The following is a 27,920-nucleotide window of genomic DNA, read 5'->3' as shown; positions in this document are numbered from 1 at the left end:
TTGATAGATGATACAGGCAGGCAGGCAGGCAGACTGACTGACATGAATAAATAAAGAGATAGATAAATAGATAGGTAGGTAGTTAGAGGCAGACTGACAAAAATGGTCAGAGATAGATGATATTGGTAAGATGATAGATAGATAGATAGATAGATAGATAGATGGATGATATTGATAGATGATAGAGGCAAGCAAGCAGGCAGACTGACAGATGAATAAATAAAGAGATAGAGATAGATAGATGGATGGACAGGTAATGGATAGATAGATAAAGGATAGACAGAGATAGACAGACAATAGATGGACACAGATGGTAGATAATAGATGGGATAGTTTGTATCATATATTTATAATATATAAATATATTTTTATATAATATATATATTATATTTATTTATAATATAAATATATATTTTATATAATACATATATTTATTTATAATATAAATATATATTTTATATCATATATATTATATTATATATTTTTATATTTATATTATATATAAAATATATTTATATTTTATATTTTAAATATATTTTATATAATATACATTATATATTTATTTATTTACAATACAAATATATATTTTATATTATATATTATATATATTATATATAAAATATATTTATATTTTATGTTTATCCTCATACCAGTTATCTCGTCCATGTTTGACAAACTAACTAACTAACTAAATAAATAAATAGATGATGGGTGGATAGATCGATAGATCGATAGATAAACACAGACAGACAGGCTGGACAGATAGGATATTAGAGGGATAGAGGGATTGATGAGTGAGATGAGATGAGAGATGAGAGAGATGATAAAATAGAGGATAGAGATGCGAGAGATGATAGATAAATGACAGACATGAAGGAGATAAAAGAGAGGTGATGGCTAGATATATCCTGTATTAAGATTCCACTATATATATATGTGTATTTAAAAAGCCAGCCCTCTGCCGCCCCCTGGAGGTCGCCGCGGTCGGAAAGCGCGACGACACGTGATTTCTGGGAAGGATGAAAAAGCCACGGAGAAATGGAATCGGGCGGGGCCGAGGGGGCGGACCGGAGAGAGAACAGGCGGGGCTAGGCGCCAGCTGGCACCCCGGGAAAGCGCTGCCTTTTATTTTTTTAATTATTATTATTATTTTTTAAACCGGGCTGGAGCATCGGCAGGGAGGAAGAAGGGAAGGAGAAAGAGAAGGAAAGAAGAGAGCAAGAGAAGCGCGGCCAGGTAGGACTTTTTTCCGCTTTTTGTTTTTTTGTTTTTAAAAGTTTATTTACTTTTGATGCAAACTGCACGATCGAGCGATCGATTGACTTCTGGACCTGCTCGCAAACGGGCACGATCGGTTTGCCGTTCTTTAATTGTTATGCCGACGGGAAGGACTTTTAAAATTTGTTTATTTATTTATTTATTTTTGCAAAGGGGCATCATTTAATTTTTGGTTTTTTAAAAAAAAAAAAAAACTCTGCAAATATTGCACCGGCCGGCCGATCTCTCTCTCTCTCTGTGTCTATGGTTGTTGTTGTTTATTATTGTTGTTATTATTGGGGGAGAAAAGCAGCATACCCATAACCATTTCATGTATTCATAATTATGGTTACACTTGTATCTGTTATCAAATGCATGCTTGACCAGCAATAAATAAGGAAGGAAGGAAGGAAGGAGGGAGGGAGGGAGGAGAGAGGAAGGAAGGAAGGAAGGAAGGAAGGAAGGAAGGAAGGAAGGAAGGAAGGAAAGGAGGGAGGGAGGGAGGGAGGGAGGGAGGGAAGAGATGGAAGAAAGAAGGAAGGAAGGAAGGAAAGAAAGAAAGAAAGAAGAAAGAAGGGAGGGAGGAAGGAAAGAAAGAAAGAAAGAAAGAAAGAAAGAAAGAAAGAAAGAAAAAGAAAGAAGGGAGGGAGGGAGGGAGGGAGGGAGGGAAGAGATGGAAGAAAGAAAGGAAGGAAGGAAGGAAGGAAGGAAGGAAGGAAGGAAGGAAAGAGAAGGAAGAAAGAAGGATGGAAGGAAGAAGGGAGGGAGGGAGGGAGGAAGGAGAAGGAAGAAAGGAAAGAAGGAAGGAAGAAAGGACAGAAGGAAGAAGGGAGGGAGGAAGGAAGGAAAGAAAGAAAGACAAGGAAGAAAGAAAGAAAGAGAGAAAGAAAGGAGGGAGGAAGGGAAGGAAGGGAAGGAAGAAAGAAGGACGGAAGGAAGAAGTGAGGGAGAGAGGAAGGAAGGAAAGAAAGAGAAGGAAGAAAGAAAAAGAAGGAAGGACGGAAGCAAGAAAGGAGGGAGGGAGGAAGGAAGGAAAGAAAGAGAAGGAAGAAAGAAAGAGAAGGAAGGAAGAAGGGAGGGAGGGAGGGAGGAAAAAGAAGGAAAGAAAGAAAGAAAGAAAGAAAAGGAAGAAGGGAGGGAGGGAGGGAGAAAGGAAGGAAAGAGAAGGAAGAAAGAAGGAAGGAAGGAAGGAAAGAGAAGGAAGAAAGAAGGACGGAAGGAAGAAGGGAGGGAGGGAGGAAGGAAAAAGAAGGAAAGAAAGAGAAAGAAAGAAAGAAAGAAAGAAAGAAAGGGAAGGAAGAAGGGAGGGAGGGAGGGAGAAAGGAAGGAAAGAGAAGGAAGAAAGAAGGAAGGAAGGAAGGAAAGAAAGAGAAGGAAGAAAGAAGGACGGAAGGAAGAAGGGAGGGAGGGAGGAAGGAAGGAAGGAGAAGGAAGAAAGGAAAGAAGGAAGGAAGGAGAAGGAAGTAAGAAAGGACAGAAGGAAGAAGGGAGGGAGGAAGGAAAGAAAGAAAGAAAGAAAGACAAGGAAGAAAGAGAGAGAAAGAAAGGAGGGAGGAAGGAAGGGAAGGAAGAAAGAAAGAAGGACGGAAGGACGGAAGGAAGAAGGGAGGGAGAGAGGAAGGAAGGAAAGAAAGAGAAGGAAGAAAGAAAAAGAAGGAAGGAAGGATGGAAGGAAGAAGGGAGGGAGGAAGGAAAGAAAGAGAAGGAAGGAAGAAAGAAAGAAAGAAAGAAAGAAAGAAAGAAAGAAAGAAAGAAAGAAAGAAAGAAAGAACGAACCCAGGTGCTGCTGCTAAAAAGGCATTACATTAAGGGATCGAATGTCTCTTGCGACTTTCCTTTTGTTTTTAATGATGATAAAATTATTTATATTAAATTCGATTAAAATAAAATAAAAATTAAATTTTAGAGCATATGCACCGAAGACAAATTCCTTGTGTGTCCAGTCACCCTTGGCCAATAAAAAAAATTCTATTCTATTCTATTCTATTCTATTCTATTCTATTCTATTCTATTCTAAATTAAATGAAATAATTTTTTATTAAATTTTATTAAATAAAATAAAATTAATTAATTAAATAAATTTAATGAATGTGGCTAGGGGTTTTTTTTTTGGGGGGGGAGATTTTCCCTGAAAGATGAGGCACGAGCGGGCAAAACATCTTCCCAGCTTGGTTGGGGATGATGGGGAAGCGGGCTGTGATGCCAATAGTTCGGAGGTATTATTATTGTTGTTGTTTGAAAAAAGTTGTTTATTTTTATTTCTTATACACAGATTGTAAATGTACATTCTCTTATCCATAACTGATCTAATTGAGAGGGTAGAAAAGCAGCCCCGAATGTAATTAAGAGGTCTTATTTTTATGCTTTCGTTAGAAAAAATATGTATATTTATTGTTGTTCTTGTAGTAGTTGTGGTTAGTTGTAATTGTAGTTCGGAAGTGTTATTATTTTTATTATTATTTATCATCATCATCATCATCATCATCATCATCTCTTATTCATTGAATATGAAACTCAGTCAGCTGAACATTTAAAAATGTATCCCATCGTACATTTTCAAGTTTTTTAAAGTTTTAAAATTTTTAAAAATTTAAAAATTTAAAAATTTTAAATTTGTCTTATGAATTTGGGGTGTTTTAAATTTTGTTTTCCGGGCCAATTATTTAATTGTATTTTAATGGGGTTTTTTTAACATTTGTATTATATGTATTTTATTTGGCTGCTCACCGCCCTGAGTCCTTCGGGAGTAGGGCGGTATACAAATTCAATGAAGAAGAAGAAGAAGAAGAAGAAGAAGAAGAAGAAGAAGAAGAAGAAGAAGAAGAAGAAGAAGAAGAAGAAGAAGAAGAAGAAGAAGAAGAAGAAGAAGAAGAAGAAGAAGAAGAAGAAGAAGAAGAAGAAGAAGAAGAAGAAGAAGAAGAAGAAGAAGAAGAAGAAGAAGAAGAAGAAGAAGAAGAAGAAGAAGAAGAAGATATTTGGTTGATACCTAAGATGCTGGCAGCAACCCCTATCAACCATCAGCGCCAGTCAATGATATTTTTGTGATATTATTAGTATTACTATTATTAAAGGTAAAGGTTCCCCTCGCACATACGTGCTAGTCGTTCCCGACTCTAGGGGGCAGTGCTCATCTCCGTTTCAAAGCCGAAGAGCCATCGCTGTCCGAAGATGTCTCCCTGGTCATGTGGCCGGCATGACTCAACGCCAAAGCCGCACGGAACGCTATTACCTTCCCACCAAAGGTGGTCCCTATTTTTCTACTTGCATTTTTTCCGTGCTTTTGAACTGCTAGGTTGGCAGAATTACTATTACTATTACTATTATTAATATTATTATTGGTTAATCTTTGGTGAGATTCACAGCCTTTGAGGCTGGTTTATAGCTCAGCAGCTCGAGTCCTAACCAAGGACCTAGGAACTGTTAAGGTATGGTCGGAGGATGTAAGCCTATATTATTATTTTTATTTTTATTATTATTTTTATTATTATTATTATTATTATTATTATTATTATTATTATTATTATTATTGATCATCGGCCAGCCAGCCAGGTGTTCAGACTGGGTTTTGCATTCCTGTTTAACTTTCGAGTCCTTACCAAGGACCTGGGATAGGCAGATCCGGGACGTTTGACGGTAGTAAAGATATCGTCGTCGTAACATGGGTGATGGAATTAATAATCTATCTGAAAGACATTACAGAAGGGACCTAGGAACCGTATCGTCGGAGGATGTAAGCTGTTCTGAGTAAGGTGGTTTTTTGTAAGTCAAAATGTTCAAGTCCGGCAAATTTAGAATTTCTAAATAGCGGGCTAGCCCTTTGGGTATTGCTCCAAGGGCTCCAATTACAATTGGGACTATTATTATTATTATTATTATTATTATTATTATTATTATTCTCTTTTATTCATTCAAAATGAAACTCAAGTCAACTGGACATTTAAAAATGTGTCATAAATACCGTTGACTGGTGCTAATGGTTGATACGGGTTGCTGCCAGCGTCCTAGGGATCAACCAAGTACCTTCTTAAGATGTACGATGTTCCAAGTAGCGCAGTTTTTTGCAGTTCCGCTGGTGTTATTGCAGGAAGCTGCAATTTCTTGAAGTGTTTTGTGAAATAATTCTTCTTCTTCTTCTTCTTCTTCTTCTTCTTCTTCTTCTTCTTCTTCTTCTTCTTCTTCTTCTTCTTCTTCTTCTTCTTCTTCTTCTTCTCCTTCTCCTTCTCCTTCTCCTTCTCCTTCCTCTACCTCTTCCCCTCTCCCCTTCCCCTTCTTTTTTCCTTCTCCTTCCCCTTCTCCTCCTCTTTCTCTTCCTCCTCCTCCTCCTCCTCCTTCTTCTTCTTCTTCTTATTTATTCAATTTATATCCCGCCCTTCTCCTAGTGGACTCAGGGCGGTGGCACAGCCAGAACTAAAACACATATCAATACAAAATTTAAAAATATTAAAAGAATTATATAACTGTGGCCCAAAAATTTAAAACATTGAAAACTAAAACACATTTGACGATTTAAAAAGCTAAAAAAGACTAAAAAAGGCTTTTATTATTATTATTATTATTATTTAACGTCTCTCTCTCTCTCTTTCTCTCTTTCTCGTTTATTTATTTATTTGAAGTCTTTTTTGCTCTCTTTGTACAGCCCACTCAGGAGATGCTTCTATCATATCTCTGATTTTCTGAGGTTACTGGAAGTTCAACAAAGAAATCTCTTTGTGTGGGTAGTGTGTTTTTTCACCGAAACTTCCTTGATGTCTTTTTTTTTTTTTTTGCTAGTCCTTGTCTGCTTGAAGTTATTTCCAAATCTGGATTGTTTTTTTTTTTTTTTTTTTTTTTTAAAGAATGAGCTTTCCATCTGCTCTTCTCTCAGTCTTTCATTTCATTTCATTTCGTTTTTAAATTTCTACGTCCGTCTCACCTGGGTGAACGATTTGCAACAGCCGAATCCAAACCGTCTCAAAGGCACGGATAAAAAGGACAGCATAAAAATAAAAAAATAAAAGAAACAAGATGTCAAACAAGTTTAAAACTTAAAAGAAAAGTTTTAAGTTTGTTTATTTATTTATTTATTTGTTTGTTTATTTATTCAATTTATATCCCGCCCTTCTCCTAGTGGACTCAGGGCGGTGCACAGCCAGAACTAAAACACATATCAATACAAAATTTAAAAGTATTAAAAGAATTATTTATTTATTTATTTATTTATTTATTTATTTATTTATTATTAAATTTCTATACCGCCCTTCTCCCTGAGGACTCAGGGCGGTGTACAACCAAAATTAAAAAACATGCAGTACAAATATTAAAAAAACAATTAAAAGATATATAAATTTGGCCCAATTAAAACTCACTACCAATTAAAACATTTAAAAATTTCTTCTTAAGCCAGCCCGGCTTGCTTGAAAAAATGGATTTTAAGGGCACGACGGAAGGCACTGAGGTCTTGGATTCTCCTTATATAACTGTGGCCCAAAAATTTAAAACAATTGAAAACTAAAACTCATTTGACAATTTAAAAAGCTGAAAAAAGACTAAAAAGACTTAAAAAGAGGGGGGGGGGGTGTTTCACGCCAGCCCTGCTTGATGGAAAAGAAAAGTTTTTAGGGCACGGCGAAAAACCCGGAGATCCGATATCCTTCGTATCTCCGGGGGCAAATCGTTCCAGAGGGCAGGAGCTGCCACAGAGAAGGCCCTCCCTCTGGGGGTCGCCAGCCGACATTGCCTGGCTGACGGCACCCTGAGGAGTCCCTCTCTGTGGGAGCGTACTGGCCGGTGGGAGGCTATCGGCGGCAGAAGGCGGTCCCGCAAATACCCAGGTCCCATGCCATTCAAGTTCATTCATGTGGGGAGAAAAACAGAACGAATAGCGGTCTGTCCGTCTGCTAAAGCAGCGGTCATCAACCGGGGGTCCGTACACCACTGGCGGTCCATGAGAAAATTTTGGTGGTCCGCAGAACAATTATTTGCATTTTTCAGGGGTCCTCAAACTACGGCCCCTGGGCCGGATACGTGCAATGAATGTTTGTGTTGCTACAGAGAGTCTCCCCCTTCGGGGTCTTCTTGTGTGGGTCGGAGGGGGGCAGAAATTCCAACTCGGGGTCTGCTTCGGCCTCCTGGTGTGGGGCTTTGGCTGAAGGATGGAGGGAAGAGCCTGAGGGCCTTGTTCCAGTGGGACTGCATCACGGCCTGGAACTGGCTGACCATCTCAGCCCGCTAAGCCTCCAGGCGCCAGCGCCTGGCCTTGCACTCCCAGAGGTCTTCCCTCTGCTTGGAAAGTCTATGCTCCTAGTCCTCAGTGAGGTACTTCTGCTGAGCCTCCTTCTCGGTCAGATCCAATTTGAACTGAGCCAACTCTTTCTCGCGGTGGCTGCTTAGCTCCAACAACTGCTTCCTCTTGGGGCCCTAAGGAGCCCCGAGGCGAGGAAGGGCTGGGAAGGGAGGGGCGAGTAGAGGCCGGCAAGGAGCCCCTTGACATGAGTGACATTGAGTTGGCCGCGCCCACCCAGTCACATGACCACCTAACCACGCCTACCCTGCCGGGCATTTGGCAGATCTTATATTCGTGGTCCGCGGGATTTAAAATTATGAATTTAGTGGTCCCTGAGGTCCGAAAGGTTGGGGACCCCTGGACTAGGTGGTATTAATCCGAATGGTAGGCAATTGAAGATGGCTTCCAATAAAGGAGAACATTTGTAGTTCAGGGTTAGAACGGGAGACGGACGGACCTTGGTGCTCTCTGAGCTTGGTGGTTTTCTCGCAGACGTTTCGTGACCCAACTAGGGAACGTCATCAGTGCTAGAAGGGAGTGGGGTTTGTGGAGAGGAGGAGGAGGAGGAAAAAGAGGGGGAGAAGGGAGATGAGGGGGAGATGGGGGAAAAAGACTGTGGGGTCCTTGGTTCCCTCTGAGCTTGGTGCTTTTCTCGCAGACATTTCATGACCCAACTAGGGAACGTCATCAGTGCTAGAAGGGAGTGGGGTTTGTGGAGAGGAGGAGGAGGAGGAAAAAGAGGGGGAGAGGGAGATGAGGGGGAGATGGGGGAAAAAGACTGTGGGGTCCTTGGTTCCCTCTGAGCTTGGTGCTTTTCTCGCAGACATTTCATGACCCAACTAGGGAACGTCATCAGTGCTAGAAGGGAGTGGGGTTTGGGGTAGAAGGAGGAGGAAGGGGACAGATGGATCCTTGGTGCTCTCTGAGCTGGTTTGTTTTCTCACAGACATTTCATGACCCAACTAGGTAACGTCATCAATGCTAGTCACCGCTAATTTGTTATTTTATTTTATTTTATTTCGAATTTATGTACCACACCTTCTCCTGAGGGACTCAGGGCGGTGTACAGCCAGATAAAAAACATACAATACAAACATTAAAAACAATTAAAAAGATATATATTAATTTGGCCCCAATTTAAAATAACAAACCAATTAAAAATATTTAAAAAATATATTAAGCCAGCCCGGCTTGCTGAAAAAAGAAAGTTTTAAGGGCACGGCGGAAGATACGTCTTTGGTTTGGCGAGAAATCGGCAAATAATTACGGATGGGCCTCGATTTACGATCAGAATTGAGAATAGAATTTCCATTGTTAAGCAAGCCCAGTCTTATAACCTCTTTTGTCACTGTTCTTTGAGCGAATCGCTGTGGTTGTTAAGGGAATCGCACGGTCGCTAAGCGAATCCGGCTTCCCCCATTGACTTTGTTTGTTGGAAGCCAGCTGGAAAGGCCGTAAATGGCGATCATGTGACTCTGGGATGCCGCAACCACTGTTGGTTGCCAAGCAGCCTAATTTTGATCATGTGACCGTGGGGGTGGTGTAACAGTCATAAGGGCCGAGGACCAATGGTCAATCCCTTTTTTCCCCCAGTGTTGTACCTTCGAACGGTCGCTAAACGAATGGTCGTAAGTCGAGGATTACCTGTTCCATGGTCTGGGTACAGCTTCATAAGCCAACTGCATTTGAACCCAGGACCGGTTTGCAACCTCAAAGCCGCCCAAAGTCACTTTGGAATGAGATGGGGCGGCAAATTAAATAAATTAAAAATTAAAGGAAAATCACACAGCAGGGATAACAATAAATAAAAGCAAATAAGAAAATAAAATAACATAAGAAAATAAAATAAGAAAATAGAGTAAAATAAGAAAATAAATTTAAAAAATAAAAGAAAGAAAAGAAAAGAAGAAAAGAAAATAAGAAAATAAAATAAGAAAATAGAGAAAAATAAGAAAATAAATTAAAAAAATAAAAGAAATAAAATAAAATAAGAAAATAAAATAAAATAAGAAAATAGAGTAAAATAAGAAAATAAATTAAAAAAATTAAATAAAATAAATAAAATAAGAAAATAAAATAAATAAAATAAAATAAGAAAAAAAGAATAAAAGAATAAAATAAAATAAAATAAGAAAATAAAATAAGAAAATAGAGTAAAATAAGAAAATAAATTAAAAAATAAAATAAAATAAGAAAATAAAATAAAATAAGAAAATAAAATAATAAAACAGTAAAATAAGAAAACAAATTAAAAAATAAAATAAGAAAATAAAATAAATAAAATAAGAAAAAATAAGAAAAAATAATAAAATAAAATAAAAATATAAAAAAAGAAAAAAGAAAAGAAAATAAGAAAAGAAAATAGAGTAAAATAAAATAAATTGAAAAAATAAAATAAATTAAATTAAATAAATAAATAAAATAAAATAATAAAATAAAATAAAATAAATAAAATAAAATAAAATAAAAAAATAAAATAAAATAAAATAAATAAAATAAAATATAAAATAAAATAAAATAAAATAAAATAAAATAAGAAAATAAGAAAAGAAAAGAAAAGAAAAGAAAAGAAGAAAAGAAGATAAGAAAATAGAGTAAAATAAGAAAATAAATTTAAAAAATAAAATAAATAAAATAAAATAAAATAAAATAAGAAAAGAAAAGAAATTGCTGAAGTATCAAGCCCTCTCACATCATTTTTTTTCCATCTCGTCGTAAGTTTGAAGGGTCACTAGACGAACGGTTGCACGTTGAGGACTAGCTGCATTATCTTTTTTATTATTATTATTATTATTTTTTGGCTCTTCCTCATAGATGGCGACCTCCAAGCGAGGGAAGCGATCCACTCGGAAACTCCGAGACTGGACGGTGGAGCAGGTGGAGAGCGGGAAATACCCAGGTTTGGTTTGGCATGACCCTCCGGCCAAAACCATGTTCCGTATCCCGTGGAAACACGCCGGAAAGCAGGAATTCCGACAGGAAGAAGACGCTGGTTTTTTCAAGGTGATGAGTTGGTAGAGTCGGGTGCGCAAATGGCAAATGAAAGCGGTCATGGTTACGACAAAACGTGATTGCGGCATAAACAGTGGGATAAATAAATAAACCCGCCATGTGCTGCAGCAACCCAAAAAAGCCACTGACTGGGCCAATCACCAGGGGGACGGGGAGTTCTAGTCCTTCCTTAGGCAAGAAAGCCTGTTGGGTAACTGTGGGCCAATCACTAGGAGACTGGGAATTCTAGTTCTGCCTTAGGCATGAAAGCCGGCTGGGTGACTTTGGGCCAATCACGAGGAGACTGGGAGTTCTAGTCCTGCCTTAGGCATGAAAGCCGGCTGGCTGACTTTGGGCCAATCACTAGGCGACTGGGAATTTTATTCCCGCCTTAGGTATGAAAGCCAGCTAGGTGACTTTGGGCCAATCACTAGGCGACTGGGAATTTTATTCCCGCCTTAGGTATGAAAGCCAGCTAGGTGACTTTGGGCCAATCACTAGGAGACTGGGAATTCTAGTTCTGCCTTAGGCATAAAAGCCAGCTGGGAGACTTTGGGCCAATCACTAGGAGACTGGGAATTCTGGTCCTGCCTTAGGCATGAAAGCCGGCTGGGAGACTTTGGGCCAATCACTAGGAGACTGGGAATTCTAGTCCCGCCTTAGGCATGAAAGCCAGCTGGGTGACTTAGGGCCAATCACCAGGAGATGGGGAGTTCTAGTCCTGCCTTAGGCAAGAAACCCTGCTGGGTGACTTTGGGCTAATCACTAGGAGACTGGGAATTCTAGTCCCGCCTTAGGCATGAAAGCCGGCTGGGTGAATTTGGGCCAATCACCAGGAGATGGTGGGTTCTAGTCCTGTCTTAGGCAAGAAAGCCTGCTGGCTGACTTTGGGCCAATCACTAGGCGACTGGGAATTTTATTCCCGCCTTAGGTATGAAAGCCAGCTAGGTGACTTTGGGCCAATCACTAGGCGACTGGGAATTTTATTCCCGCCTTAGGTATGAAAGCCAGCTAGGTGACTTTGGGCCAATCACTAGGAGACTGGGAATTCTAGTTCTGCCTTAGGCATAAAAGCCGGGTGGGAGACTTTGGGCCAATCACTAGAAGACTGGGAATTCTAGTCCCGCCTTAGGCATGAAAGCCGGCTGGGAGACTTTGGGCCAATCACTAGGAGACTGGGAATTCTAGTCCCGCCTTAGGCATGAAAGCCGGCTGGGAGACTTTGGGCCAATCACTAGGAGACTGGGAATTCTAGTTCTGCCTTAGGCATAAAAGCCAGCTGGGAGACTTTGGGCCAATCACTAGGAGACTGGGAATTCTAGTCCCGTTTTAGGCATGAAAGCCGGCTGGGTGAATTTGGGCCAATCACCAGGAGACTGGGAATTCTAGTCCCGCCTTAGGCATGAAAGCCGGCTGGGTGAATTTGGGCCAATCACCAGGAGACTGGGAATTCTAGTTCTGCCTTAGGCATGAAAGCCGGCTGGGTGAATTTGGGCCAATCACCAGGAGATGGTGGGTTCTAGTCCTGTCTTAGGCAAGAAAGCCTGCTGGCTGACTTTGGGCCAATCACTAGGCGACTGGGAATTTTATTCCCGCCTTAGGTATGAAAGCCAGCTAGGTGACTTTGGGCCAATCACTAGGAGACTGGGAATTCTAGTTCTGCCTTAGGCATGAAAGCCGGCTGGGTGAATTTGGGCCAATCACCAGGAGACTGGGAATTCTAGTCCCGCCTTAGGCATGAAAGCCGGCTGGGTGAATTTGGGCCAATCACTAGGAGACTGGGAATTCTAGTTCTGCCTTAGGCATGAAAGCCGGCTGGGTGAATTTGGGCCAATCACCAGGAGACTGGGAATTCTAGTCCCGCCTTAGGCATGAAAGCCGGCTGGGTGACTTTGGGCCAATCACTAAGAGACTGGGAATTCTAGTTCTGCCTTAGGCATGAAAGCCGGCTGGGTGAATTTGGGCCAATCACCAGGAGATGGTGGGTTCTAGTCCTGTCTTAGGCAAGAAAGCCTGCTGGCTGACTTTGGGCCAATCACTAGGCGACTGGGAATTTTATTCCCGCCTTAGGTATGAAAGCCAGCTAGGTGACTTTGGGCCAATCACTAGGAGACTGGGAATTCTAGTTCTGCCTTAGGCATAAAAGCCGGGTGGGAGACTTTGGGCCAATCACTAGAAGACTGGGAATTCTAGTCCCGCCTTAGGCATGAAAGCCGGCTGGGAGACTTTGGGCCAATCACTAGGAGACTGGGAATTCTAGTCCCGCCTTAGGCATGAAAGCCGGCTGGGAGACTTTGGGCCAATCACTAGGAGACTGGGAATTCTAGTTCTGCCTTAGGCATAAAAGCCAGCTGGGAGACTTTGGGCCAATCACTAGGAGACTGGGAATTCTAGTCCCGTTTTAGGCATGAAAGCCGGCTGGGTGAATTTGGGCCAATCACCAGGAGACTGGGAATTCTAGTCCCGCCTTAGGCATGAAAGCCGGCTGGGTGAATTTGGGCCAATCACCAGGAGACTGGGAATTCTAGTCCCGCCTTAGGCATGAAAGCCGGCTGGGAGACTTTGGGCCAATCACTAGGAGACTGGGAATTCTAGTCCCGTCTTAGGCATGAAAGCCAGCTGGGTGACTTTGGGCCAATCACTAGGAGACTGGGAATTCTAGTCCCGTTTTAGGCATGAAAGCCGGCTGGGTGACTTTGGGCCAATCACTAAGAGACTGGGAATTCTAGTTCTGCCTTAGGCATAAAAGCCGGCTGGGAGACTTTGGGCCAATCACCAGGGGACGGGGAATTGTAGTCCCGCCTTAGGCATGAAAGCTGGCTGAGTGAATTTGGGCCAGTCACCAGGAGACTGGGAATTCTAGTCCTGCCATAGGCATGAAGGCTGGCTAGGCAAAATTAAATCACGTCCTTCTCTGTCTCAGCCGAACCCACCTCACAGGATTGTCGTCGTGGGAAAAATAGGAGGAAGGAAGGAAGATTAGTGACTTATAAAGTAATAAAGGAAGGATATTGCCTTTGAGCGATAAGTAAGAAAATAAATACATACATACATACATACATAGACATAAATAAATAGTGGTGGAGAGAGAAATTTGCACAAATGCAACCAGTCCTCGCTTAGCGACCATTCGAAGTTACGACGGATCTCCACAGGGTACCCAGTTCCCAAGTTTCAACAGCTGCCTCCCCCCCCCGGTCATGTGACCACACTTTGGGTATTAGCAACAGTGCCTAGAGGTGGAGTTCTCGCCTCACAATCAGGAGGCCGTGAGTTCAATTCTAGGTAGAGGCAGATATTTCTGTCTCTGGGCACAATGAGAATATATCTGCTGAACAAAACTCCGCATTGGCGACAGGAAAGGCATCCGGCCAGAAAATACTCAGCTCCATTCAGTTGCCCCAACTCCACCCCGCAAGGGATTATGGGTTTATTAAAAGATGATGATACACGTAAGTAATTTCTTTCTTTCTTTCTTTCTTTCTTTCTTTCTTTCTTTCTTTCTTTCTTTCTTTCTTTCTTTCTTTCTTTCTTTCTTTCTTTCTTTCTTTCTTTCTTTCTTTCTTTCTTTCTTTCTTTCTTTCTTTCTTTCTTTCCTAGGCCTGGGCTATCTATAAAGGAAAATACAAACCTGGAGAACACAATCCGGCGACTTGGAAGACGCGCATCCGCTGCGCTTTGACCAAAAGTCCCGAGTTTGAGGAAATGCCGTCCCTTTCCCGGTCGGATGTGACGGAGCCTTACAAAGTATACCGCTTGGTGCCGGTTGCGGAGCAGCCGACGGGTAAGGAAACGCGCTGGATTCTCTCTCTCTCTCTGCAGAACCTTCTTCCTGTGTCTTGCGGAACTACGCGGGACTCCAATTCCCATCAGCCCCAGCCAGCATGAGCCTGAGGGCAGTGTCTTTGGGGTCATCAGGCTGCCCGAGGAACATGGGGGGGTGGGGGGCAGGTGGGAGAACCCAGATGTTTTCCACCGATCGATCTCCTCTGTAGGAATTGCAGAATTTGGAACGTTTATTCATTCCATCAGGTATCTCACTGGCCCCCTTCGATCTTTGTTATTTTTCGACTTGCATCCACCTTCCAAGTAGGCCGGGCTAGGAAAGAAAGCAGCAGGAGGGAAGATTTGAACCCGGGTTTCCGAACCCCGGCCCAGATATTCTGAATTTCTGCATCTCGGCTCGGTTCAACCTTGGCGCGAGGTGTCAGGAACTGCATTCGACCCGTAGCAGCCATTTTTGAGAGCACGGATTTTAAAGCCGTGTTTTTCAACCTTTAAGCAGCTTTAAGATAGGTGGGCTTCAGCTCCCAGAATTCCCCAGCCAGCAGTGCTTCAAGATGGGTGGGCTTCAATTCCCAGAATTCCTCAGACAGTATGCTTTAAGATAGGAAGAATCTTTCCCAGAATTCCCCAGCCACCTTGCTTTAAGAGTTGAGGACTTCAACTCCCAGAATTCCCTACCCAGTAGTGCTTCAAGATGGATGGGCTTCAACTCCCAGAATTCCCCTGCCACGTTGCTTTAAGAGGTGAGGACTTCAACTCCCAGAATTCCCCAAACACCTTGCTTTAAGAGGTGAGGACTTCAACTCCCAGAATTCCCCACCCAGCATCCTTTAAGATAGATGGGCTTCAGTTCCCAGAAATCTTCACCCAGTGTTCTTTAAGATGGGTGGACTTCAACTCTGGCCTAACTCCCATCTTTTAAATTTTTTAAATTTTTTAATTTGTGATTTTATAAATTGGGTGTTTTAATCTGTGTTTCAGCCGAAATATTTAATAATTTTAAGGGATTTTTTAAATATTTGTATTATCTGTATTTTATCTTGGCTGTTCACCACCCTGAGTCCTTCGGGAGTAGGGCGGTATAGAAATTTGATTAATAAATAATAAATAAATAAATAAATAAACTCCCAGAATTCCCCAAACTGTATGCTTTAAGTTAGGAAGACTTTAGTTCCCAGAATTCCCCAGACACCTTGCTTTAAGAGTTGTGGACTTCAACTCCCAGAATTCCCCAGACATCTTGCTTTAAGAGGTGAGGACTTCAACTCCCAGAATTCCCCCAACACCTTGCTTTAAGAGGTGAGGACTTCAACTCCCAGAATTCCCCAGCCACCTTGCTTTAAGAGGTGTGGACTTCATCTCCCAGAATTCCCCACCCAGTGTGCTTTAAGATGGTGGACTTCAACTCCCAGAATTCCCCAGCCAGCATGCTTCAAGATGGGTGGACTTCAATTCCCAGAATTCCCCAGCCACCTTGCTTTAAGAGGTGAGGACTTCAACTCCCAGAATTCCCCAGCCACCTTGCTTTAAGAGGTGTGGACTTCATCTCCCAGAATTCCCCACCCAGCGTGCTTTAAGATGGTGGACTTCAACTCCCAGAATTCCCCAGCCAGCATGCTTCAAGATGGGTGGACTTCAATTCCCAGAATTCCCCAGCCACCTTGCTTTAAGAGCTGTGAACTTCAACTCCCAGAATTCTCCAGGCAGCATGCTTTAAAATGGGCGGACTTCATTTCCCAGAATCCTCTACCCAGCATGCTTTAAGACGGATGGACTTCCGCTGGCTGGGGGAATTCTGGGAGTTGAAGTCCTCACCTCTTAAAGCAGTCGAGATTGTGACACACAGCCCCAGCCTTCTCGTAATCCTTAACAATCTTTTTTCTGACCTGGCCTACCTTGCAGGGCTGTCGGGGGAAAAAAAAACAGGATGATGGCCTAAAAATTATGTTTTAAGATCCCGTCCTCTCTTTCTTCCAAGGCAAGAAGGCCAAAACACCGAAAACCAACCAGGGGAGAATGGAGGATGCCAGCAGCTCCGAGGCGGAGGCGGCGAGTCCCAGGGAGGAGATCCAGCCGCCGGCCGATTCCCTGTCGCTGTTGCAAAGGGTAAGGGGCGAAGATTAGGTTGGTTGGGATCCCGGGTGAGGGGTGGGAGGCCTGGCCTGGATCGGGTCAAGATAGAGGAGGGGACTCTCGGTGTCCCCACGCCTGGCTCAGTGCGACGGAGAAAGGACATCCCGGACTGGGAACAGATCTACCCCTAGGCCAGGATTTCTTAACCGTGGCCGCGTTAAGACTATACGTAGATTTCAAATCCAGTGGCTGGGAGATTCTGGGAGCTGAAATCCTCGCGCGTCTTAAAGCAGCCCAGGGTGAGAACTACTGACACAATCTTATCTGGAGATGACTTGCCTTTGCTTTGTTTGAAGTTCTCCTCTATCCCTTCCCCTCCACTACCTCCTCCTCCTTTTCTTGCTTCTCCTTCACCTCCTCTTTCTCCTTCTCGTTCGTCCCATTTCCCTTTCTCTTTCCCTTCTCCTCCTCCCCCTCTTTCTCCTCCTCTACCTCCTCCTTCTCCTTTTCTTTCGTCTCGTTCTCCTTCTCCTCCTAATCTTTCCCTTTTTCTTCCTCTTCTTTTTCTTCCTTGTCCTTGTCTTTCTTCTCCTCTTACTCCTTCTTATTCGCTCCCTACCTCTTTCCCCTTTCCTCCTCCCCATCCTTCTCCTCCTCCTCCTTTTCTTTCTTCTCCTTCTCTTTTTCTTTCTCCTCTTCCTTTTCCTCCTTGGCCTTTTCTTTCTTCTCCTTCTCCTCTTTCTCCCCATTTCCCTTTCTCTTTTCTTTCTTCTCCTCCCCCTCCCCCTCCTCCTCCTCCTCCCCCTCCTTTTCTTTCATCTTGTTCTTTTTTTCTTTCTCCTCCTCTTCCTTTTCCTCCTTGATCTTTTCTTTCTTCTCCTTCATCTCCACTTTCTCCTTCTCGTTCGCCCTGTTTCCCTTTCTCTTTCCCTTCTCCACCTCCCTCTTCTCCTCTTCCTCCTCCTCCTTTCCTTTCTTCTCGTTCTCCTTCTCCTCCTAATCTTTCCCTTTCTCTTCCTCTTCCTTTTCTTCCTTCTCCTTTTCTTTCTTCTCCTCTTACTCCTTCTTATTCGCTCCCTACCTCTTTCCCCTTTCCTCCTCTCCATCTTTCTCCTCCTCCTCCTTCTCCTCCTTTTCTTTCTTCTCCTTCTCCTTCTTCTCTTTTCCTTTCTCCACTTCCTTTTCCTCCTTGGCTTTTTCTTTCTTCTCCTTCGTCTCCTCTTCCTCCCTCCTTTCCACAAACCCCATTCCCTTCTAGCACTGATGATGTTATCTAGTTGGGAAATGTAACGTCTGCCAGAAAACCGCCAAGCTCAGAGAGCATCAAGGACCCCGCAGCCCTTTTCTTCATCCTCCTCCTCCTTCCTCCTTCTCGTTCTTCTCTTCCTCTTCCTTGTCTTCCTTTTTAATAGAGATTGGACCACCATTTGTCTGAAATTGCATAGAGTTTCCTGCCTGAGCAGGGGGTTGGACTAGAAGACCTCCAAGGTCCCTTTTGACTCTGTTCTCCTCTTCCTCCTCCTCCTCCTCCTCCTCCTCCTCTTCTTCTTCTTCTTCTTCTTCTTCTTCTTCCTCCTCCTCTTCTTCCTCTTCCTCCTCCTCCTCCTCTTCTTCTTCTTCCTCCTCCTCCTCCTCCTTCCTCTTCCTCCTCCTCCTCCTCCTCCTTCTTCATCCTCTTCCTCTTCCTCTTCCTCCTCTTCTTCTTCCTCTTCCTCCTCCTCCTCCTCTTTTTCTTTTTCTTTTTCTTCTTCCTCTTCCTCTTCCTCTTCCTCCTCCTCCTCTTCTTCCTCCTCCTCCTCTTCTTTTCTTTCTCTTCTTCCTCTTCCTCCTCCTCCTCCTCCTCCTTATTCTTCCTCTTCCTCCTCCTCTCTTCTTCTTCTTCTTCCTCCTCCTCCTCTTCTTCCTCTTCCTCTTCCTCTTCCTCCTCCTCCTTCCTCTTCCTCCTCCTCCTCCTCCTTCTTCTTCCTCCTCCTCTTCCTTTTCCTCTTCCTCTTCCTCTTCCTCCTCTTCTTCTTCTTCCTCTTCCTCCTCCTCCTCCTCCTCCTCTTTTTCTTTTTCTTTTTCTTCTTCCTCTTCCTCTTCCTCCTCCTCCTCTTCTTCTTTTTCTTCTTCCTCTTCCTCTTCCTCCTTCTCCTCCTCCTCTTCCTCCTCCTCCTCCTCCTCCTCCTTTGGCCTGACTGTTAATGAAAACAAAGGATGAAGGAGTTGTGTCAAGGATCCGGCCAGGGCCTTTTGGCCAACAGACCACTTACTCTTCTCTCTTGGTCCCACAGGAAGAGCCCCCTGCCCCAGAAGCCATGATGAGCCATGCGACCAATGTTTTCAACCCGTCCAACTACCAGAACGGGCAAGTCAGTCCTCAGGCCGCTGAACCAGGTAGGGGAATGAATACACACGGCCCCGTAAATTGACTACCCCCTCCTGATGCAAGGGCTCAGAGAGTGCAGCGAAGGCGTGATCAGTGCAAACCGAGCAGGCCACGCGCGAGGAGAGGGCCTCACCAGGCACACCTGGGGAATGAGACTTAAGGAGACCCCATGGGGAAGGTTCTGCCCCAGCTACGGACCCCAAAGAACGCAGCACACACGAAGTCTGTACAAACCTTTAGTTTACTAGGTTTACTAGAGTCCCTTGGGAGTTGGGCGGCATAGAAATGCGACAGAATAAATTAATACTAAATTAAATCGGTCTATTTCAAAGAAAGGCTGTTAGTTAACTTTCTTAACAGCCTACAAGACTCCAAAGAATAAATAATCGTAATCTTACTAGGATTGGCAGAAAGCCCAGAAGCAATTTGCAGGTAACTGATAAGAGAACTAAGATCAAGACACGAAGGAGAGTGAAGGAAGTTGTTCCCTGTAAATTGCTTCAGTTGGTGTTCCTCCTTAAATAGGCTAAGGGAGTGGCCAATTAGCCCCAAGCCTTACTCTCGAGGAGACCTCCTCCTGAGGAGCCACTCCTGCGTTTTGGCAGCTCTGTGTGCCCGTGCATCGAGAAGAGACTCCTCCTCTTTTTCCTCTTCACCCATGGAAGCTTCTGGAGGTTCTGAAGGCCTTGGCTGAATCCCCGCCTCTGGCACCACATATTCTCCAGCCTCCTCATTGTCCGACTCGAGTGCCAGCTGCCCAGGCTGCTGGCGCAGTACCACACCAGCCTTCTCGCTGTCAGAATCAGCTACTAGCTGCACAGGCCGCTGACAGGACACAACAGAGAAGAGCATTTGTTGGGAACAAACACTGAGTTCCTGAAATGTTGTGTACCGGACATTTGAACTTACCAAGAGTCCTTGCATTCCTTGTTGGCGTTCTGGACTAATTATCTGGATCTTTTGTTCCCCGAACTCCTTGCTTGGCTCTTGTTTTGCCAAACAATATTTGGGATTTATTGCCGTGCAGCCTGGGTGCAGACAGCCGCTGGGCTGGATGAATTGTAGCCAGAGGCTGCTTGAGGTTTGTGTGGGGGGTTTGTTCTCACTCTGCTCTGGGGCTTGCCAGAAACGTGGGAGCGTTTGGGGAGCTCTGGAGCAATAAAAGGGCAGTTTGAACTGCCAGCTTCTATGTGTTATCTCAGTGCCATGCCCTGGGTCGTCACAGAGACGTTGTACAGGTAATCCTCCATTTACGACCACAATTGAGCCCAACATTTCTGTTGCTAAGTGAAATAGTTGTGCAGTGAATTTCACCCCTTTCTGGCCACGGTTGTTCAGTGAATCACTGTGGTTGTTAAGTTAGTCACACGGTTGGTAAGTGAATCTGGCTTCTCCACGGATGTTGCTTGTCAGAAGGTCGCAGATCACGTGACACCACCTCCCACCCCCGGGACACTGCGACCGTCATAAATACGAGTCAGTTGACAAGCGTCTGAATTTTGTTCACGTGACCACGGGGGATGTTGCGACGGTCGTAACTGTGAAAAACGGCCATAAGTCGCTTTTTCGGTGCCGTCGTAACTTTGAATGGTCACTAAATGAGCTGTTGTAAACCAAGGACTTTCCATACAGGACGTTGACTGAGAAATCGTCTGTGCGCGAGAACAAAATTGAAAGCGGTTCTGAGGTCAAGCAGTCTCTGACTTACGCCCGGTTGCTTATAGCTAATCCTCAACTTACAACCATTCATTTAGCGACCGTTCAAAGTTACGACGGCACTGAAAAAAGCAACTTATGACCGTTTTCACACTTACGAAAGCATCCTCGCGGTCGCGTGATCAAAATTCAGACGCTTGGCAACTGACTCATACTTATGACGGTTGTGGTATCCTGGGGATCACGGGATCCCCTTTTGCGACCTTCTGACCAGCCAAGTCAATAGTGAAGCCTGATTCACTTAACAACCATGTTACTAACTGAACAGCTGCAGTGATTCACTTAGCCACAGTGGCGAGAAATGTCGTAAAATGAGGCAAAGCAAAACTCCCTTAGACAAATGTCTTACTTAGCAATGGAAATTTTGCACTCAATTGTGGTCGTAAATCAAGGACTACCTATACCTGTGGTTGAGGGCGGGGGAGCTGCATTGTCCGCTTAGAAATCAACGTTGAATGGCCTCATTGAAGTTACCCGGAGTAGATCCCTGCCGGAAATCGATTCTAGCCGAATAGATCACTGCTAGTAGATAATTGACGCTCATGAATCGGTGAGACGTCTCGTAGCCCAGGAGAAAAACGACATTTACACCCAAATTATGTGAAGTAATTTGGTCACGAGAAAGGGTAGACCATTTGGCCTTACCGTTCCTTGTTTGTTTGATTCCCTACAGCGCCGGAAGTGAACCTGATTACTTTCAGCTTCAGGACAGATCCCAACCCTGTGGTGAGGACTGTTACCGAACCAACAGGTGAGATCCCAGAGCTGGGAGGATCTTCCGGTGAAGCACGGTTTCCCCGACCCTGGTCATTTTTAAGACGTGTGGACTTCAACTACCAGAATTCCCCAGCCAGCAAGCATTTACCAGAATATATTACGTTGAGCGCATTCCCACTATCTATTAAGAAAATTATCCTATCTGAAAATGTGGCTAAACTACCTTCATTGCATTTTCGGATAGGACATGTGGCTAAACTTCCGTATTTTTCGGACTATAAAACACACTTTTTTGTCTCCTGAAAGGAGGTGAAAATGTCTGTGCATCTTATAGACCGAATATTGCCGAAGCCCCCGCCCACCTGCCAGCCATTTTTTTGCCTCTGCATGGCGCATTTTGGGGCCTTTTTTCGGCCTTTTTTTTTTTTTTTTGGCTCATTTTCGGGGCTTTTTTCAGCCCGTTTTGGAGGCGTTTTTTGGGCTGTTTTTGGGAAGCATTTTTTGGGGAAAAAAGCCTCAAAAATGGGCTGAAAAAAGCCGAAAAATGGGCCGAAAAAAGCCTCAAAAATGGGCTGAAAAAAAGCCTCAAAAACGGGCCAAAAAAGCCTTGAAAACAGGCTGAAAAAAGCCTCGAAATGGGCCGAAAAAAGGCTGGAAAAGGGCCGGAAAAAGGGCTGAAAATGGGGCCTGCGGAGGCCAAAACCTTTTTTTTTTTTGGTTGATTTCCTCTTCTAAAGTTAGGTGCGTCTTACAGTCAGGTGCGTCTTATAGCCTGAAAAATACAGTACCTTCATTGCATTTTCGGATAGGATAATTTTCTTAATAGATAGTGGGAATGCGGTCGACGTAATATATCTTGATTTCAGCAAAGTGAAAAAAAAGAGCTGACTGGAGGGGAAATTCTGGGAGTTGAAGTCCACGCATCTTAAAGTGAGCAAGGTTGAGAAACCTTGTCCTGAAAAAACTCTAGGAGACAAGGATTATGGGTGTACAATGAGTCTGTTTTTTGATAACGTCATGGAGTTTGTGGTCCCTTTGAGGAAGGGTCTGAAGGAGAGATCATAACCACCCAGCAGATCTGATATTCCCTGATTTCCCGTAGTGTTGTCCTTCGAGCAGTGGTGGGATTCAGCCGGTTCGGGACGGCTGAATTTAACGGTAGTTAAATTGCTGGCTGGCCTCGCCCCTCTCCTCCCCTCCCCTTCTAGGAATCCCCACGCGCCCCATCGTTGTCTTCTCCACGTGGCAACTTGTGGTGCGGCTCCTGGATGCCACAATCCTTGTGCTAACGGATAATCCTCGATTTACAACCCCAATGACATAAGGATGGAAATTCTGCTCCCCATTGTGGTCTCTTGTGACATTTTTTTACCAGTTTCTAGTAAAAAAAAAAAACCCACCCCATTGGTTAACATGACCACGTGTTTCACTTAAAGACTGCAGTGTCTCGATTTATGACTGCTGTTAAAAGTAGTTGTAAAATCGAGTCCGGTCATATGATGACACGACATATAACCGCAATGACTTATGATGGACATTGCAGTCCCAACTGCGATAATTTGCGACTTTATTTTTAACATGTTTTCAACCAAAACAAAATCCCCGCCATTGGTTAAGCTGGATTCACACTTACGACCCTATGATTCACTTAACAACTGCAACGACTCAACTTATGACCCCTGTAAAAAAAATGGTTGTAAAATCTGGTCGTGTGACGACTCGACTTAACTACCACAATGACGGACGACGAAAATTCCAGTCCGCATTATGGTCGTAAGTCGAGGACCACCCGGATCAGATCAAGGAAAAAAATCAGAATTATCAATTCAGTGAATATTGAATTTAATATTCGATTTGTTTTTCAGAAGATTTTTCTCTTTGCATGTCCATCGCCTACGCGGGCGAACCGGTCTGCGAATACTTGTTACCGGAAGGCGAATTTCTCATTACGTCGGTCCCAGCTCCGCTGAAAGGCGCGGTCAATTGTATGAAACGTTTCGTTTTGCCGGCCCCGGCGAACATGGCCAATGCGCCGGTGATCATTCAGCGTCTGCTCAAGGAGTTGGAAAAAGGCATCATGGTGGCCAGTAACCACGAAGGGATCTTCATTCAATGCCGGGGCAAAGTATGCGTCTCGTGGTCGGGATTTTTGGTCCCCGAGGGCCAAATCAAACTGGAGAATAACACTCACCAGCAGCTGTTCAAATCTCGGGAGTTTCGGTCAGGTGAGAACGAGGCAAAGTGAACAAAACAGCCCGTCAGTCCTGCACATGCGCACATGTGTCCCGCATGTGCCCCATCCATTACGCATCCCAAAAATCAGCTGGTCAGCGGGAGCCACACATGCGCAGTGCAGCTGAGCTGGGCAACGGCTCGCGTGCCTGCAGAGAGGGCTCTGTGGCACGTGTGCCATAGGTTCGCCATCACAGAGCTAGTCCTTGACTTATAACCATCCACTTAGCCAACATTCGAAATTAACGAAATTGATTCAGACAGTACGCTCTTCACTAAGTGCTTATTGAACACAAAGAAAAAAGCAAAAAAAAAAAAAAAATCAGATGCGGTCCTGTGGCGACTTAACTTAACGATCACAATCGTGGAAATTCAGGCCCTATCATTGCGGTCGTAAATCGAGGACTGTCCGTATCAGATTAAGGAAGAGGGGTGTCGTTCGTTGAATTGCTATTGCTGAACTTTCTGTCTCGGATTCACAGCTCTGGAGCAATACCAACAGGGCCTGGCTCCACTCCCGGATTCCCGGGTCATTCTCTACATCGGAGGTAAACTGGAAAGAAACGGACATATGGACTGCAACCCCATCGTCATTCAGGTGAGTAAAGGGGGAAATTGTTGTGGTCCGCCAGCGGCCAGCAGAGCTGGCAGCAGATTTGGACAGTGAGGAGGTTGGGGAGGAACATGGGACAGTCCTGGAGTCTGGGGAAGGCTCTGATGAGGGCTCTGCGTCGGAGGCAGAAATGCCGTATGCCAGTTATCAGCTGCCTTCGGAGTGAGACATCAGTGAGGCAGATGAGCAGCTGGAGCCTGTTCCCAGTGTGCGCAGAGTTTCCAGACGAAGGGAACAGTTTAAAGAACAAGGGTCGACTAGGGAGTAAGGCCACAGGTGGACGATGAATGGCCCCTCCCAGAGGGAATAAAAGAGGAGCGACAGGGGAGTGGAGTTTGCAGGAGACAATTAGTTCAGTTCGTGGCTCCTTGCCAAGTGTTGAAGACCAGATAAGGTCTGTGACTATAAATTCTCCCTTGAAAGACTTTGCTGGATGTGAATGAGAGGAATTCACAGTAACTTAATAAAAAGGGATTTTTTTGTCGGGACAAGGAGTCTGCTTCACGCTCTGGGGAAGCTTAGGTCAGAACAAAAATATTTTGCCAAAAAACAAACTAAATTGGACCCAAAAAACCACATTGGTCTATTTTTGTTTTGATTTTGTAAAAAATAAAAATAAAAAATTGGAGCGTGTATTTTAACTTTCTGAATAAAAATAAGATTTTTTGCTAATACACATGCACACACACATACAGACGTGTGTGGTCCTCGACTTAAGACCATTTGTTGAGCGACAAAGTTTCAACGGCACTGAAATAAGGGACGTGGCCATTTTTCACCCTTCCAGCCTCCCCGTCAGAATCAAAATTCAGACGCTCCTCCGCTGACTCGTCCCCCTGAATCCCTGTTTGCGACAGTCGGGACAAGCAACATCGATCGACGGGGGTAACCAGATCCAGTTTAATGACTGTGTTTTTCTAACTTGACAGCCGGAGGAAATTCACTTCACAACTCTGGCAAAAACGGTCGTAAAACAGGGCAAAAAACCCCCCTCACTTTACAACTATCTTGCCTAGCCGCAGAGATGTTGGGGCTCCATTGTGGTCGTAAATTGAGGACTACCTGTATTGCACGTTGGCGTTGATGCGCCATGGACGGGGGGGGGATTGCGTGATGTCAGAGCTGAGTGATGTTCGTTTTGATTGGTTGGTGCCCAGAGAAAACACCTCTGAAGTTTTTCGAACTCAAGATTGGAGTCTATGGTCCACAGAGGGAAACTCAAGAATTTTACAGACAGGGATTCTGAAACCAATGCCTGGTGGGTAGACAGGGCTGTGGAACATGGGAGCAAAAGACTTCCAAGGTTGTTGTGCTCTCTGGATCGCTTCCGGATTCCTGTATTCTATATTTTGGGCCTGGATGAGGGGACATCCTCGATTTGGTTGTATTTCGGCCACCTTTTAGCTTACGAGAAGATGGGAAGTGGATGATGGTACTGCGTGGCTCCGCTATCCCTTGGGTGGCATTGGGAAAGCGTAGAAAAGCATCCTGGGTTAATAGAAAGCTATTATGGGATGGGAACGGAGACAATAATCCTGGATAATCATGGAGAAACCAGATTCGTGTAGTGGTTTAGGTGTGCTGGTCTATAAACCAGGAGACGGTGAGTTCTAGTTCCGCCTCAAGCATGAAACCCGGCTGGGTGACTTTGAGCAAATCACCAGGAGATGGTGAGTTCTAGTCCCACTATTGGCATGAAAGCCAGCTGGATGACCTTGAGCCAGTCATTACAACGAGACTGTAAGTTCTAGTCCCTCCTTAGGTATGAAAGCCGGGTGGGTGACTTAGGACCACTCACCAGGAGACGGGGAGTTCTAGTCCCTCCTAATGCATGAAAGCCAAGTGAATTCTAGTCTCACCTAAGGCATGAAAGCCGGCTGGGTGACTTAGGGTCAATCACCAGGAGACGGGGAGTTCTAGTCCCTCCTAACGCACGAAAGCCAGGTGGGAGACTTTGAGCCAATCACCCGGAGATTGGGAGTTCTAGTCCCTTCTAATGCATGAAAGCCGGCTGGGTGACTTAGGGCCAATCACCCGGAGACTGGGAGTTCTAGTCCCTCCTAATGCATGAAAGCCAGGTGGATGACTTTGATCCAATCACCAGGAGATTGGGAGTTCTAGTCCCTCCTAACGCATGAAAGCCAGGTGGATGGCTTTGATCCAATCACCAGGAGACTGGGAGTTCTAGTCCCACTTTAGGCATGAGAGCTGGCTGGGTGACTCAGGGCCAATCACCAGGAGACTGGGAGTTCTAGTCCCACTTTAGGCATGAGAGCTGGCTGGGTGACTCAGGGCCAATCACCAGGAGACGGTGAGTTCTAGTCCCAGCTAAGGCATGAAAGCTGGCTGGGTGACTTAGGGCCAATCACCAGGAGACGGTGAGTTCTAGTCCCTCCTAACGCATGAAAGCCAGGTGGATGACTTTGATCCAATCACCAGGAGACTGGGAGTTCTAGTCCTACTTTAGGCATGAGAGCCGGCTGGGTGACTCAGGGCCAATCACCAGGAGACTGTCAGTTCTAGTCCCACCTAAGGCATGAAAGCCGGCTGGGTGACTTAGGGCCAATCACTAGGAGAATGGGAGTTCTAGTCCCATCTTAGCCATGAAAGCCAAATGGGTGACTTTGGGCCGGTCCCTTTCTCTGTCAGCCCAACCACCTCACAGTGTTGTTGTAGGGAAAATAAGACGAGTATTTACTAAATTCACTACCTCGAATTATTTGTAAAAACAATCAAGGCAGGGTACAAATCAATCAAGAAATAAAAATGTCGCCGACGAGAACAAACCAGGTTAAATCCAATAACTCCGACCGTTTCTTCGGTGTCTCCCCGAAAGTTTAACGAACCCTCCTTTTTTTTCTCCTTTCTATCTGCAATCCATCCAGATGGAACAGACTTTTGCTATCCGGCTGCGTTCCTCCGGCTGCTCGCTGTAGTAGAGGTCCTCGTTTCCTACCCCAGCGTGGTTTCCCTGGCCACCTTATCTGCAGAAACCACATCCTGAGAACACAAAGCTTTTGATTCCTGCTTTCTCCTGAGAAGAAACCAACATTGGTTTGGAGGCCAAATTTGGACGGGCTTGGAAGTGCTGCTTACTGGTGGCGTCCAAAGGAAAACACTAAAAAACGGCCAAAAAAAAAAGCAAATTTATGTTTTGGAGATGAGGAGATGAATGTCCTTCCGTAGCCCGACCGTCCTGCCGAATTCTGCATTTCCTGGCTGAGATACGGTGGAAAAAAATGTCTTTTCTGCCATCTTCTGCAAAATTATCTGTTGTTTCTTCCCCTTCCTGTATTGTCACTTTATACTGTTTGCACTTTACCTGACTCTAAAAGTAACCTAATCTGACAGACTTTTTACTGTGTTCCGAATTAATAAAACGTTAGTGAAAGTCGTGTGATAATCTGGTGTCTTGATGGATGAATCTTCAAAACGGGGGTTATTTTGCGACTGAATTTACAGGTAGTTTTTCAGATTTTCAGATTAACAGAGTTGGAACGGACCTTGTAAATCATCTAGTCCCGTGATAGCGAACCTATGGCATGTGTGCCACAGCTGGCACGTGAGCCGTCGCCCAGCTCAGTTATAATACGCATGCGGTGCCCGCCCGCCGGCTGATTATCGGGATGCGCAGGGGGGTGGGGTGCATGTGGGAGACGTGTGTACATGCGTAGGGGATGGGGGGGTCACACTTGCATGCGTGGGGGGCGGGGGTTATGCGCACATGCATGGGAGCTGGGGGAGTGCGGCGGTGTGTGGCGCCTCCCTGCGGCCCATTTTTGGTCCCAGGAGGCTGCAGGGAGGCCTACTAGGCCCAAAATGGGGCACGGGGGGGGTGCAGCGCTTCCCCTCCACGGCCAGTTTTTGGTCTCTCTCAGGAGGTTGCAGGGAGGCCTACTAGGCCC

At 44.6% G+C, this 27,920-nt stretch overlaps 1 protein-coding gene across 3 annotated transcripts; it reads left to right on the top strand.

Annotated features, from left to right (window-relative positions):
* Nucleotides 1–1,087: 1,087 nt before the first annotated feature.
* Nucleotides 1,088–27,418, top strand: IRF9 (interferon regulatory factor 9). 3 transcript variants are annotated; one of them, XM_070954433.1, is made up of 9 exons: nt 1,088–1,236; nt 10,334–10,522; nt 14,111–14,294; nt 16,275–16,402; nt 18,643–18,745; nt 21,127–21,204; nt 23,039–23,395; nt 23,885–24,000; nt 26,901–27,418. In XM_070954433.1, the coding sequence occupies exons 2-9, from the start codon at nt 10,334–10,336 to the stop codon at nt 26,949–26,951; spliced, it is 1,206 nt and encodes a 401-aa protein (XP_070810534.1). In that variant the 5' UTR covers nt 1,088–1,236; the 3' UTR covers nt 26,952–27,418. The 3 variants fall into 3 exon arrangements, with proteins under 3 accessions (XP_070810534.1, XP_070810535.1, XP_070810533.1); XM_070954432.1 differs by having other exon boundaries at nt 1,089–1,236; nt 23,036–23,395; XM_070954434.1 differs by lacking the exon at nt 21,127–21,204 and having other exon boundaries at nt 23,036–23,395.
* The last annotated feature ends 502 nt before the right edge of the window (nt 27,419–27,920 follow it).

This window comes from Pituophis catenifer, unplaced genomic scaffold, assembly GCF_029215685.1.
Source record: "Pituophis catenifer annectens isolate HBS135680 unplaced genomic scaffold, rPitCat1.0.hap2 SCAF_15, whole genome shotgun sequence".
Classification (NCBI taxonomy): Eukaryota; Metazoa; Chordata; class Lepidosauria; order Squamata; family Colubridae; genus Pituophis; species Pituophis catenifer.
This window is presented reverse-complemented; position numbering and strand designations above follow the sequence as displayed.

Excerpts from the sequence above, each read along its gene's own strand:
- IRF9 (XM_070954432.1), top strand. The coding sequence starts at position 10,334 with ATGGCGACCTCCAAGCGAGGGAAGCGATCCACTCGGAAACTCCGAGAC. Across the intron at positions 14,295-16,274 it reads GGTTGCGGAGCAGCCGACGG|GCAAGAAGGCCAAAACACCG; the intron begins GTAAGGAAACGC and ends CTTTCTTCCAAG. Across the intron at positions 21,205-23,035 it reads GACTGTTACCGAACCAACAG|AAGATTTTTCTCTTTGCATG; the intron begins GTGAGATCCCAG and ends TTTGTTTTTCAG.